A 13,436-nucleotide genomic window follows, 5' to 3' on the forward strand; every position below is an offset into this window, starting at 1 on the left:
TGAAGAATAGATATATATACACTTGCATAAAAATTATGAGCTTAAAATCTTATAACTGCTGAGCAAAAATAGCTGTTTGCTTTCTTACTAGATCTGTAAGACATAGGTCTTCAATGATTTTATCAGATATGCTTCCTTTCCTTTTTTTTTGGTATGTAGAAATGTAATTGTTAAATTTCTAATTATACTGTAGGTATTTTAAGACAACTTGAAGTCTACAGGTGACTGGAAGTATCAGATCAAAAAATTCTAATCTTTCTCATTTGAGAAATGAAAATCTGTGCTTTGAGTGAATTTGGTAGGGTAAGTTTGAAGAGCAGGAAATGTAGTCTCTATTCCAAACTCAAAGTGAACACTAGGAAACATAGCTGAGTTACAGGTAACAGAACAGAACATTGTCTGATAGAGGAGAATCCACATTTCTATAAGGAAACATTTTCTTTTCAAGCTTTAAGAAACCCTGTAGTAACAGAAGCACTGAAAAAATGTTTTCAGCTTGAATCTTGTATTGCTGCAGTATCTACCACTGGCAAACATGGTTACCTTCTAGTGTGACAGCAACATGTATTTCAGTGAAGTTATGGCTCTCTTTTCCTAGGTTTGTTAACACCTAGGTCACATGTAAACCCCTTGGTTTCAGTAGTTGTCTTTGTTCTTCTCTTTAAGTTTTGAGAGGAGTTAATAGCATGCATGATGTAGGAGTGTTGCATTTGATAGTAATTTTGTGGGGAAATACTAATGAAGGTTTGAAGTCCTGTGCTGTATTTTTGTCCAGAAAGGACCAAAGGAATGATAGTTTTGCAGTTGACCATTAAATAAAGAGGTGAGCTTTGCAACAGCTTTGTTCTAGGCAGAAGACAGCAAAATCAGTGCAAAATAGGTATAGATTTCTCTGATGGGAGGAGTTGAGGTATCAGGTGATAAAACTCTGAATCTTTTGGGTTCCTGGGTTAAAAAAGGTACACATCCTGACCTAATGGTATGTTTAACAAAGGACAGTTAGAATCAGGTTACTGAAGTGTCAAACACCTGGCTTCAGCTGTGAAATGCACACTTTAAAGTTTTATGCTCAATAAGCCATCATTGACCGTGCCGCTGCATATTTTATGTGCACTGTTGTGTATAATTCTTGAAAGATCTCACCTTCTCTTTAAAAAAACTGTGCTGCATGGCAGTTCAGAAATCCTGGTTTTCCATTCTTCTGTCAAGTAAAAAGCAGCATTGGGTTTTGGAACATTTCAGTATTTGTAGGTTTTGGTTTGGATATAAGGTGATTGCATTAAATATTGCTTTTTACTTTTCATTCTTATTTTTGCAGGTTGATATGGGTCTTCCATTTCCTCAGAGAGTTGTTCAGCTCCCTGAGATTGCCTGGGACCAATACACCACTAGCCTTGGAAACTTTGAGAGAGAATTCAAAAACCAAAAACGTAACAGTAGGAGAGTGAAGCTGATTTTTGACAAAGGTAAAAGAAAGTGGGCATATGTTACAAGAAAGAAATGACCAGTGTGGTAGTTCAATAATTCTTCCTTTGTGTTGCTTACAGTAGGTATCCCTGCAAGACCAAAAAGTCCTTTGGATCCCAAGAAGGATGGAGAGTCTATTTCGTACTCTGTCTTGCCTTTAAGCGATGGTCCAGAAGGTTCCACAAACAGTCGTCCACAGGTAGTTGTTCAGAAGGAAAGAAAAGGAATTACAAAATAGTAATTTTGAAATTGTTTTTTTCCTCTTTTAAGTATGGAACGTGAGTATTTTAACTTTACTTCAAATGTTCATGTTGATGGTGACATGGCATTCCTGTACTCAAATCCCGGAACTAAACTTCAGTTTTGGCAAATTTTGTCCTGAAGTCTCATGCTTTGGTTTGGTTTTGGTTTAACTTGAGTATGAAAAGGGTTAAATCAATTATCCCAGCTATTATTTTTCTAAACACATATTCCATTTTATGTCCTGTATTTGAGCAGATGATAAGAGGGCGACTTTGTGATGAGACCAAACCTGAAACTTTTAACCAGCTGTGGACTGTAGAGGAACAGGTAACAGGAAACTCTTTAATTTTGTAGCTGTGGCAACATACGTGAGCATAAAAGCAGATTTTGTAATAATGTTTATAGCACTTTGGAGATCAGAGTCACAAGTATTTAGATATTTGACAACTTACACGTCTACTAGGAAAAATGTATTTATTCCTTTTTACTGTTGATTTAGAAAAAGCTTGAGCAGTTGCTTCTGAAGTATCCACCAGAGGAGGTGGAGTCCCGACGGTGGCAGAAGATAGCAGATGAACTGGGAAATAGAACAGCAAAGCAGGTAACATGTAAAACACTTCAAGAAGTAATCCCTTATCTTCACTCTTTAATTTTTTTAAATACCAATAAAGAAAATTCAGTGTATTTTCAGTAATCATTTTGTCTTAAGAATGTAACAGCAGGGCCTGCATTTCACCAGTAATGTGACTCTTACACTGGATCTCAAATACAGAATGTCAAATGTGCTCCAAAGCCCATGGCAAAGTTGCCAAACCTAATTGTTCATTAGATATTGACAGCATGAATTTAATTCTGTGCAGCAAGTGTAGTGACACCAGCTGTGAGATAAACTGTAGTGCTGGGTTTCTTGCACCTCAGCACTGTAGAATGGGCAGACATGTAAATATCACAGACAGAAGGAGGACACAGATGAGGAGACACCAAGTACTTCTGCATCTGACTTGTTGGAATTTTTCCCCTAAAATGACAGAATTTCTCCATTTTGGCCAGAAGTAAAAAATGCTGGTGTTCTGTGATTACAGTATTTTAATTTCTTTTATGTCATTTGTATGATAAAAATATAATTAAGTACTTCAGTATACTGGATTACCTCATTTCTGATCATATCTATATTTCTTTGCATCTGAGAAAAATAGACATGCTTATTTCATAAATGGAGACCTACTTTCTGTGTGCTATGGAAAACGTATCTGCTATTGTTAAGGATGGGTTTAGCTGCAGCAGGAAGCAAACTATTAAAGTTCTTTTTATCACAATTTTTGCAAGTTCTTCTGCATATGTTTAAAGAAAGGGTTTTTTTTTTTTTTCTGAAAGCTGTCAAAGCATCTGGAAATAGTTCAAATGCAGCACTGCAAGATAGGTACCAGTTAGAGTAATTGTCACAAAGTAGAATCCAGAGGATTTCTTTTACTGGCATTCTGAGTCAATGTAGCAATCCTGGCAAAACTTTGGAGTGAAGACCAGTTACATTTCATTTGACACTGAGTTGTTGCATGTTGGTTTTTTCTAGGTTGCCAGTAGAGTGCAGAAATATTTTATTAAACTGACTAAAGCTGGTATTCCAGTTCCCGGAAGAACACCAAACTTATATTTATATTCCAAAAAGGTGAGACAATGTTGCAGAATCCTGTGTTTTTGTTTGCATTTATGTGCAAATTGAGCCAGAATCATTAATATTTTTCATATTGCAGGCTGAATTGGCAGTGTAGAATTATGGTCTTGGGGTAATTCTTCTTCATTTGTAAGTTTACTATAACTGATCAGGAAGTGTTGGATGAAGATAAGGATCCTTATAACATATTGTACAGTAATCTTCTAATTAATAAAACCATAGAAAATTATGTATAACTGAGCATGCTGCATTAGCTCAAGCTTTCTGATCTTGGAATGGGTGAGAAAAAAATATGGTCCCAAAGAATCTTGATTTACAAAAGCAAAGACTAAATTTCTATGCAGACAGTCACGTGATTTGATTTAAGTAATCTTTATGGTGCTCTTGGGTATTAATAAGGTCCATAGACAGTAAAAGAGGACAGTCTCAGGTTTCATGGGGATTTTATTTGTTGGGTTTGGGTGGTTTTGTGTAGTTTTTTTTTTGTTGTTGTTTGTTTGTTTGTTTCCTCAGTATTTATGAAACTTCTGCAAAACCCCTTACAGAGGTATTTTGTGGAGTAACATTACTGGTTTGCATCCAGGTGTCCATGATATTTTCTGATAAATAATAGAGTAAACTTGCAATGATTCTACAAAAAGGCAAACCTGCAGATTTCTTTGAAAGGTTGGAAAAAAAGTTGCTGTCCATGGGTTGATATAAAGATCTGCCACAGTTGGTGTGTAATGATTGGAAGTCTTACATACCCTTAGTTGTTTCCTTGTGTTCTCTGAAGTTACTGCAAACAGTAAGTGCTTGTATTGGAGCCTTTCCAGTTTGCCATCCATCATGATAGTACCATTTTACTTTCACCAGGGTTTTAATGTACTATTGTGCAGTATAAACAGAGGCAGGGAAGGTGCAGACATGACTGCTTGCCACCTTGTCTATTGGAAAAGTGCTTTCTGACAGAAGAACCAAAAAAACAGCTGGAAACAGTGATACATTAAATGCTGTGGAGATTAATCTGAATTCCAAATTACTTACACAGTTGGGGCCAATTTCTGTAGTACAATAATACTGTGTGGCTGATCTCAACAGGTGTTGAAAATGTAGTTCTGAAAATGATAAACATTTGAGTTTTTTATGTCACTCTATCACTTACAGTTATCTTGGTCACACCTTTTGTTCTTTCCTGTTTATTTTGTTTGGAAAGACCATCATTACAGACTGTGTGTAGTGTTGTGAGGCAGCAGATCACTGTATTTGATAAACAGTGGGAGTTCTTAATCAGTCAGTGTGGGACATTTTAATTGTATTTTTCACTAACATGAACAGTGATCGCACCATGAACAAACCCAGTATAATCAAGAGTGAAACATATTTTCTATAAAATTCTTAATCTCATATTGCAAGAGTAATGGTCCCATCATACAGATTTTTCTTAGGCTTCTATCTAGAACATATCCAATACTTACATCAGTTTTTGCAGTGTGATTCACATCCTTATTTCCAGGTCATAACAGTTAGGTCATTCTGCCCTGGTTTGTATTAAGCAGCATCCCTGTGTTATATTTGAATCCTTTGTAAGAAATACAGCAGATGAAAAAGTGAAACAGATAGTGTATGTGGAGAAATGGAGCTCTCAGCCTGCTAATAGAGCTGTCTGCTTAGAGCACAGATTGACAGCACCATACCAGGTTAGTTACTCCCAGGTCTCCCGTGGAGATAAAATGTGGCAGAAAGGAAGTGCAAGGGCTATTGGAAGTCTGGGTCATGCCAGTCCTAATTTTGATATTGAGTGACTGTAGCTCTAGTGTATCTGCTTTATTGCCAGTAATAGAATATGAAACCTGTATGCTCATACTTAAAGCACATACCTATGTGAAAATATAAACCTATATCCTAGACCTATGGGAAAATAAGAAACATAGATATATTTAATGTAAACATTTGTGTCAAAAGGGGCACTTCACAAGAAAATACTTGCATTTCTCTACAGGGATTATTCAGGATGCTTTTTTTAAAATGATTACTGGAGAGGTTAGAAACCTGTTCAGTTTTTGAACACCTTGTTGAAGTTACCTTGTATATCTGCTCATATGACATATGTCTGTTCTAACTAATGATACAGGAAAATAAGCAGGATGCATCAGTTTATTTTCCTGTATAACCATTACCTACTGCTGGTGAAAATAAAACTGGATCAGAGATTTAGGACTCTAGTATTCAGTTCTTCAATTATGGCTTATCATTTTCGATTTAATCCTTATATAATATCATTAGTGCACCTGCTTTTAAGCTTAATCTAGAGATACATTTCCCACAGGGAATATGCTCTATAGCTGTCTGCTTTTAAGTAGTATTTTAGTTCATTCTTCACCAAAGGAAGAGAATTCTAATCCTCAGTTCAGTTTGTAGGTCACAGCACTGTTATGCATGGCAGTGCTGCTGTATAAGTATAGGCACAGTTTCCTTTCCTGGCTCCAGATCTGGTATTGAATGCAGATTTGTTTCCTTTAACAGAAAATATAAATCCCTGTGTCAGCTCAGGCTGAAATACCATCTATACATAGATGTATTTAAGAGAGGTTTGAAATCTTAAGGGAAACCATAAAAGCACCAGAACACCGGTAGCTGGTGTTCATAAGGCAGAAAGTGAAAAAATTCAACACAATAGGTATAGTACATTAGTCTTAGAAGAAATTATTTTTCTTTTTGCCCTGTAGTAGCTCTGCAGATCAGAGGTACCACCTTCCAGCTGGTACTACAGACTTCATCTCTTCCACTGAGACTAAAACAGAGCTAATCTCAATTCCTCCTGGTACTTCTGTCTGCATAGATGCATTCCATCTAAATAATTCGTGTCATCTGTGCCTTTAATTTTTGAACTGTGCACAACTGTAAAATAATGCTACATCCCTCTTTAGAGATTGAGCCCCTCCTTAGAGATAAAGGGTTATACTATAATGCTACAGGTTAGTAACAGATATAGGAACCTTTTGGGATAAAAGATCTTGATATAAAAGGAGAAAATACTAACTATTGCAAGTATTCCTTTTGCTTTAGCTGTATGAGCAGCTAGGCATTGTGTAAAACAATCCTCTCTTTTATGATTGTTAGAAAAAGCATTTTTCATTGCGTTTTTGATTCACACTATAGGGTTTTTTTAAGTCAAGGAATGTAAGTTTTGACATTAAATGCCAAAATGCTGGTCTAGAAAGTAGCTAAGTAAGGGGTTGATCAGTTTCATTCACCCCAAATTCCTCCTTTTGATATTTAATATTCTCCCACCTGGGAATAAGTAATAAGGGCTGAGTGCCTTTTAGTAACCTCTTTTAAAACTGGCATGCATTCTACATCTTCAGACACCATTAAAGTTGAAAGTTTCTAGATGTGCACTGCTGGAGTAATTTATGTCATCTAATGTTTCTTAGGTTCCTTTTTCATGCAGTGGCAATGAAAACCTTCAGAGAGCTGTTCTTTCTAACTCTTAGAATCCTCTTTCTATTGCAATGAATTGCTTTATCTCTCCTGCACCAGGACAGTAGTTCTAGACTTGTTTTTTGGTTGTTTGGTTTTTTTTCCTGAGGCACAGATATATAAAAAGCTGATTAAGTGTCAATCCTGGACATTTTGGGTCTTGGACCTGTGCAAAATTGCTTCCTTGCATAGTCTCACACACTAAGGAAGTTGGATGTTTTTGCTCTCTGGTCCTCAGTCTTCAAAATTGTAATAGCCTTACATTGTATTTTAATGTGTTTGTCAGTCTCACGTGTTTAAATGATTGGGGTTTTATTGGAAGGGCTCATTCTTGCTGCATTTTTACCAAAATATTGCACTGTTCATTGGATTCTACCTGTTGTGGGGAAGAGCTCCAGCAGTGGGAGGCCATGACACAGAAATATAAGTAACTAGAAACATCATAGATTATTTAGTGCAAAAGAGCAAATTCCAGGCAAAGTTGTATCAATGAGGATTATTTAAATAATAGCCAAGGAATGTTTTTAAAAATATACCATTTTTTCACTGTAGTCATCAAGTAGACGGCAACATCCTTTAAATAAACATCTTTTCAAACCTTCAACTTTCATGACATCTCATGAACCTCCAGTTTATATGGATGAAGATGATGACAGATGCAGTTTTCACAGCCATATGGATACTGCAGCAGAAGAGGAAGTATCGGTATGTCATTTAAATCCGTCAGAGAATGTCTTGCTTGATGTCACTTTAGCCTTGTTTAGTGTTTAGAGGATTAGGCAGCTTCACCATTAGATACCATCAAGTAAGTATTAAATTGTGATAAGATTTATGAGCCATTTTGAATTATAAATACATCATTAATATAGCAGCCTGCAACAGCAAAGAATTTAGACCAAATCAGGAAGGAAGTCTGTAAGTCATAAACTGTTCTGTCCTGAAATATCTCAAAGAAGTTTTAGTTGCATATTTTTAGTAAGTGATCTGGCATGAGAGAGGTTTGAAAATCGTGTAGATGATATAGTTGGGATTCTGGTTAAAGATGTGTTTTAGAAAGGTTACACAGAGCCCTGGTAAAATTCAAATGCAATTGGCATCATTGGTTTTTTTATCTTCTACTGGCTGAATTAATTAAGAATTTTGTGAAATCCGCTTCAAAGTGTGAACTAACAGAGTGACTTGTCAATCAACAAGCATATTTATGTATTCTTAGAGGCAAATTCTAGTAGACATGCTAACCCAGTGAATTGCTACCTCATGGAATGTGCTACTTTCCTAATTTATCACATGCAATAATACAACCAGAATTTAGACATATGTTGTTCCCATTTCCATACAGAGTCATAGAGGGACTACATCCTACTGCTTGGGAGCTGGGCAAGTTTCACAGCTGGTGTGAATCACTGTGGTTTTCCTGTTTTCCTTAGACTGAAGAACCTGACTAGTTAATTCTATTTTTGTTTTGTGAGCGTAGTGACATCTTGTGTGTGAAAACCTTGTTGCATAACACAAGTATTGAGGCCACCCACTATAATTCCATTCATTTTTAGTGACCCTTTTACCTGCAGTGTGTAGACTTCCTTAATTATTACATTTACTTATCTATTTCCCAGTCTTAAATCCCATCTTTGCCCATGTTCGGTATTCTCTCTGTGATGGTCTTTCAGCTCATCCACAGACATTCCTGGTAACTTTGCATATTCCAATAAGAATCTTAAAAGGCATGGAAAGCAAAATGCATATTAGAAAAGATGCAATGCAGCTGGTTTTCAGCTAACATGTTTTTGTTCTGTATTGTTTTTAAATACATATTTTCTAATTGTTCTGAACAGTTTTCTGAAATATTTTGGTTTTGCCATGGTGCCCTAACTCATAATTAATGTGGGCACCATAAATCAGCTGGGAATTATTTTTATTCGGACAGAACTTGAAGTTTCACATTTTTGTAGTGATAATAATGGTCATGTGCCACAAATGCACACAGAAACTTTTTTTTTTCATTTGGCATAATCTTTTCTTCCTTCACTAGAGTAACATTTCCAGATAGTTTTCAAGGAGGTAGAAAGACACAGGGCAGCTCAGTTACCAAAAAGATCCCCCACCATCAGTGCAAAATAATAGCAATTTGGAAGCAAAAAATGACTGTAAACTATATTCAGAATGAAGCTACAGGATTCTGTTCTAGTGTTAAAAGTCAGATTTTAGTGACAGTTGCTGTCTTGGAGAAAAAGACTCTGTCATTTAGCAGAAGAAAAGCAGTGTAGCAGGAAAATAATGTTTTCTTTGATTTCACAGTGGTATTACCACATGCTTTTCCTGTGTAAAGACAAAAAAAAATTGCCTGTGGTAACTATTACCAGTCATAACTATTCCTGAAAAATTATATTTTGGTATAAACAAGTTATTTTCAAGTGAAGACCCACTATTCCTAACAGAGTTCATTTACTTTTTAGTTACTATTTCTTAATTTTTTGAGTAGTCTAATTATTCTAGGACACAGCTATTTACTATTCTAGAATGAATTCTCCACACAGGGAGCTATTAAAGCATACTTCATTCTGTATGCAGTTATTTTTGTAACAGGCAGTTTTTCTCAGAAAAACTTCTGAGATTTGCATGGAAGGTGAATCCCTGTTTTATATTATAGAGAATGTAGCTTATCACTAAACAACTGAATTGTGTCATTTAACCATAACTTTTCTGCTAGTTTGCAGTCTAATCCTTTATGTAGATTCATAATTGCAATTAAATAATTGATAAGGCCTTTCAGAAATGTGGTAAAACCTCTTTCCCTCACTTCCTTTAATAAACTTACTAAATAATACAGAATCTTCAGTCTTCACAGATTCATAAAAAGAAATGGAAATTACACATTCAGGCTACATTAGAAGAATTTTAATCACTATCTTGTAGTAATAGTTGTTTTCCCTACCTGAAGCTTCCTGTCAGTGTAGGATGTGAAAACTGCTCTACATCAGGAAAGAATTGTCATTTTTGAAAACAGGTGACTTCTACCAACTACAGCTGCTACAGCAAAGTCATTACCTTGAAATGAGCATCTGAACTAGAAATAGAATTAGAATTAGAGCTTCTGTCCTTGCATAGCAGATCCTCAACCTTTGCTGAAAGAAACTGCATGAGGAAAAAACAGAACTTGCACGTCCTTGAAAAAGAGAACCATTAGTGGTATCTCTCTGGCAAAGATGTCTGCACTGGCCTGTAGGGAGACAACTGCTTCATAATTTATGAAGAAATAGCAATCTGTTTTTATAAGTTGTTAAGAGACAGTAAAGGGATAAAGGGAGTTGGGTAACTCTGGAAGTTCTACTCTTCCAGTCACAGCATGGTGCTTCTCCTTGCATTTTATTCTTACCAGTAAAGATGAGAAGTTAATACTGGGTATAGTTTTAGGAGTATTTTCCCAGTATGTTAGAATAATGCCATCATTTTCTTAAACACTTTAAATCATACATAGTGATTTACGGAACAAATGTATGTCTTACTAGTTACTGTATTGCTAAAGTAAGAATATTGTTCTGGGCTTTTTGTACCCTGAACAGGATGAAGAGAGTATTCCAGTTACATACCGAGAGTTACCCGAATACAAAGAGCTGTTAGAGTTTAAGAAGTTGAAGAAACAGAAACTCCAGCAGATGCATGCAGAAAGTGGGTTTGTGCAGCACGTGGGATTTAAGGTGAGTGCTAGAGATGTTCTTCTGTTGCTCTGTGGAATGTAGAAGTTTTCCAAGAGAATATGGCTTGAATTTCCTGAAAAGATTTTGTCTAGTATAGCAAGTTTGGTTCCTTAGTTCTTGTTATTGGAATTTGTTTTCCCTCATTTTCTTTAAGAAAAACAGCTCACGTAATTAACTTTCTGGCTTAGCTCAGCTTTCACTGAATGCTGATGTTATATGGAAATAAATAAACACTCTCTTTTCCTTACAGCATTATGAAAATAAAGCTTGTCTTAGAGCCTTGTTAAGTCATGATAGAATTCCATTTGACGCTACATTCTGTTTTGACAGTCATTCATTAATGATCATTTTCTGATTATGAATTTGGAGTAATTTTGCCTCCACCTGAGGCCAAAGAAGAGACAGAGATTTTGGATAAGAGTAATAGATTAATATTTTCTTTGTTTTGTAGAAAATTCACAACCTCATCAAGTGATAACTGCCAGAAGTTGAATCAAGGACATAAAACAATGTTTATGTAAAACTAAGAAAATAAACACTAAGTTAAGCTGATGTGTTGTCCCAGTAACAACCATTAATAGGCAACATGAAAGAAAGGGCATTCTTGAAATCTTAATTTTCTGGTTTGCAAGGTATTTTGTGTCTAATTGGTCACTGTAACTGTTGGAACAGGTGGGGGTTTTTTAGTGTTATGGAGGTAGATTTCTTTTCTAATATCCTTTTACATAACAATGCAAGGATAGTTCAAGGTTCAGTTCAAACTGACTGTAAAATAAAGACAGCCTCATCAGTTGATACTGACAGATGTAAGCTATTAGATCACCAAGGTGCTTCTTATTTTTGTTGGTTTTAGTTGGCATTGTATGTTTGGTGTTTCATTTTGTGGGGATTTTTTAAATCAGCATTTTCTTTCTGTGCGCCGCCCCCCCCCCCCCCCCCCGCCAGATTTGAAACTTTAATCAGGCAGACCAGATTTTAATAAACTGCTCTTTCTACATAAAATCATTCTGAAAAGTAAATTTGCATTACACAGTGTCAAGCATCTGAATTTGATCATTTCTTTGCATTTGGGTTTGATTGTATTATGCATTATAGTAAGCTGTGAAATCAGGTGATTATGGACTGTTTTCCCTCAGGAAATTCAGTCTGTGGGCTGGATAGACCTCACCTAATAAGCAGCCATTGAGAGCAGTTTGGATTTTGCGCAGCCTTTGGCCTCATTTACTACACATTATTCAACCTGTGCTTTGAATATTGAATTATTGAATCCCTTGTGAGATTTTTATGGCTTTCACTGCTATAATATCCAAGCAATTTGGAAATACTTCTTTTCTTCATTACAAAATGAAAGGCATAGTATTATTTCTGTTTCACAGGGCAGAGGGGAGCTTGAGCATAAAAATTAAGGTCAACGCTTTCCACTGTCTTGGTTCTCAAATTCAGATGACTGGAGCCAATATTTCAGTTCTAGCATTATTCTGAACTTGTTATTTTCAAAGAACAGCTCTTGGTATGCTTAGTCCCTCATTATCAGCCCTCACACATGGAAAGCCATCTGTGGACAGAAGGGATGAAGCTGTGGCAGATCTGTGTGTAAGGTGTTTGTAACCCTGAGTGCCTTAGTGGTGGCAGGAGCTGCTGCTGTGCCAGTGGCTTTCACAGATGCTGAGACAGAACTTCAGGTTCTGATAGATGGATAGAGGATGAGCTATGGGAGTACAGGCTTGTTTCCCTCATTTCATTTGCCTTTTCATTCTCCTGTCTCTGCAACACTCTTCATAATTTAGATTTTTGAAAAGCTCTCCTAGCCTGCAAGGCCCATTTTATTGGTTTCTTTTCTTTTTTGATCAAATATTTTTGCCTTTCTGTCCCTCTTCTGTATCACTGTGAATTTTTCATGTAGTCTTTCGTGTTTTGTTTTTACTTTATTTTTTTTTCTCTTCACGCTGCACTCTTGCACTTGGGATTAGTTCTTACCTTCTTGCTCAGTTTTAGTTCCAGACCTCAGTTTCCCGCTCTGAACATGTATATTCCCCTTCCTTCCTGGTCATCTGGCTTTTAGCTCCAGCTCACCTATGATGTGTTACTACATTTCCTGAGTTGGACAGGGCATCAGTGTGCCCTGATCTGCAGCCCCCAGCAGGCTCTGCTGGTCTGCTCTTGTCTTACTGCTTCCTTCAGCCATGGAAAGGCTGACATTCCATGTGGCTGGGCTTGTGTGAAGCATCACATCCTTGTGTCACTGCAGTTCTTAGAGCCACCTGAGGATAAGCAGTGTCTGCAGGCAGGGCTGGGCTGCTTTTCTCGAGCAGGATAATGCCAAGGTGGAGTGAGAAGCAAGCAAAAGCTTGATGGATCCTCAGGGCTCTCTAGGGCCTCTCCTAGAGAATGAGAACTTCTTTATCCACAAATACATTGTGGTCTGTGGTGAGGGGAATGCAGCTGTGTGGGCTGGCAGTAGCACAGGGACACGCAGAGATTTCCAAGTGGTGAGCTGGAGTGTGCTGTCAGCAGTGGAGGTGCCTCCAGGGGCCGTTTTCTCAGTGCTCTTGTCTCTGCTCCACAGTGTGATAACTGCGGGATTGAACCCATCCAGGGCGTTCGGTGGCACTGCCAAGACTGCCCTCAAGAAATGTCCTTGGATTTCTGTGATTCGTGTTCTGACTGGTGAGCAGCCTGTGCTTCTACTTGTTATGTGTCATTAGATTGAATCTCTCTGCTGTGGAATTGCTATGTAGGGTGGAAATCTGTGCTCCAGCCCAGGACACGTATCCTGTGTTGTGAAGTGGAAGATAATTTAGCATCTCTTTGTGGGAGATACATTTTGTAAGCAGATTCTGGGTGCATACTTTTTTTTTTTTTTAATACACTGGACAGATAGGTTTGGTACAGTTAAA

At 37.0% G+C, this 13,436-nt stretch overlaps 1 protein-coding gene across 2 annotated transcripts in view; it reads left to right on the top strand.

Moving 5' to 3' along the window:
• The window catches only part of ZZZ3 (zinc finger ZZ-type containing 3), a 46,136-nt gene that overhangs the window by 31,058 nt on the left and 1,642 nt on the right, over positions 1 to 13,436 (top strand). The window contains exons 5-12 of one of the 2 annotated variants that reach the window (XM_062497503.1): positions 1,319 to 1,466; positions 1,548 to 1,666; positions 1,966 to 2,037; positions 2,210 to 2,311; positions 3,281 to 3,376; positions 7,397 to 7,549; positions 10,405 to 10,539; positions 13,106 to 13,206. In XM_062497503.1, the coding sequence (XP_062353487.1) occupies positions 1,319 to 1,466; positions 1,548 to 1,666; positions 1,966 to 2,037; positions 2,210 to 2,311; positions 3,281 to 3,376; positions 7,397 to 7,549; positions 10,405 to 10,539; positions 13,106 to 13,206 (926 nt within the window). The remainder of the gene's footprint in view (positions 1 to 1,318; positions 1,467 to 1,547; positions 1,667 to 1,965; positions 2,038 to 2,209; positions 2,312 to 3,280; positions 3,377 to 7,396; positions 7,550 to 10,404; positions 10,540 to 13,105; positions 13,207 to 13,436) is intronic. The other variant, XM_062497504.1, reaches the window with a different exon arrangement.

Source organism: Cinclus cinclus, chromosome 8 (assembly GCF_963662255.1).
Source record: "Cinclus cinclus chromosome 8, bCinCin1.1, whole genome shotgun sequence".
In the NCBI taxonomy this organism is placed as follows: Eukaryota; Metazoa; Chordata; class Aves; order Passeriformes; family Cinclidae; genus Cinclus; species Cinclus cinclus.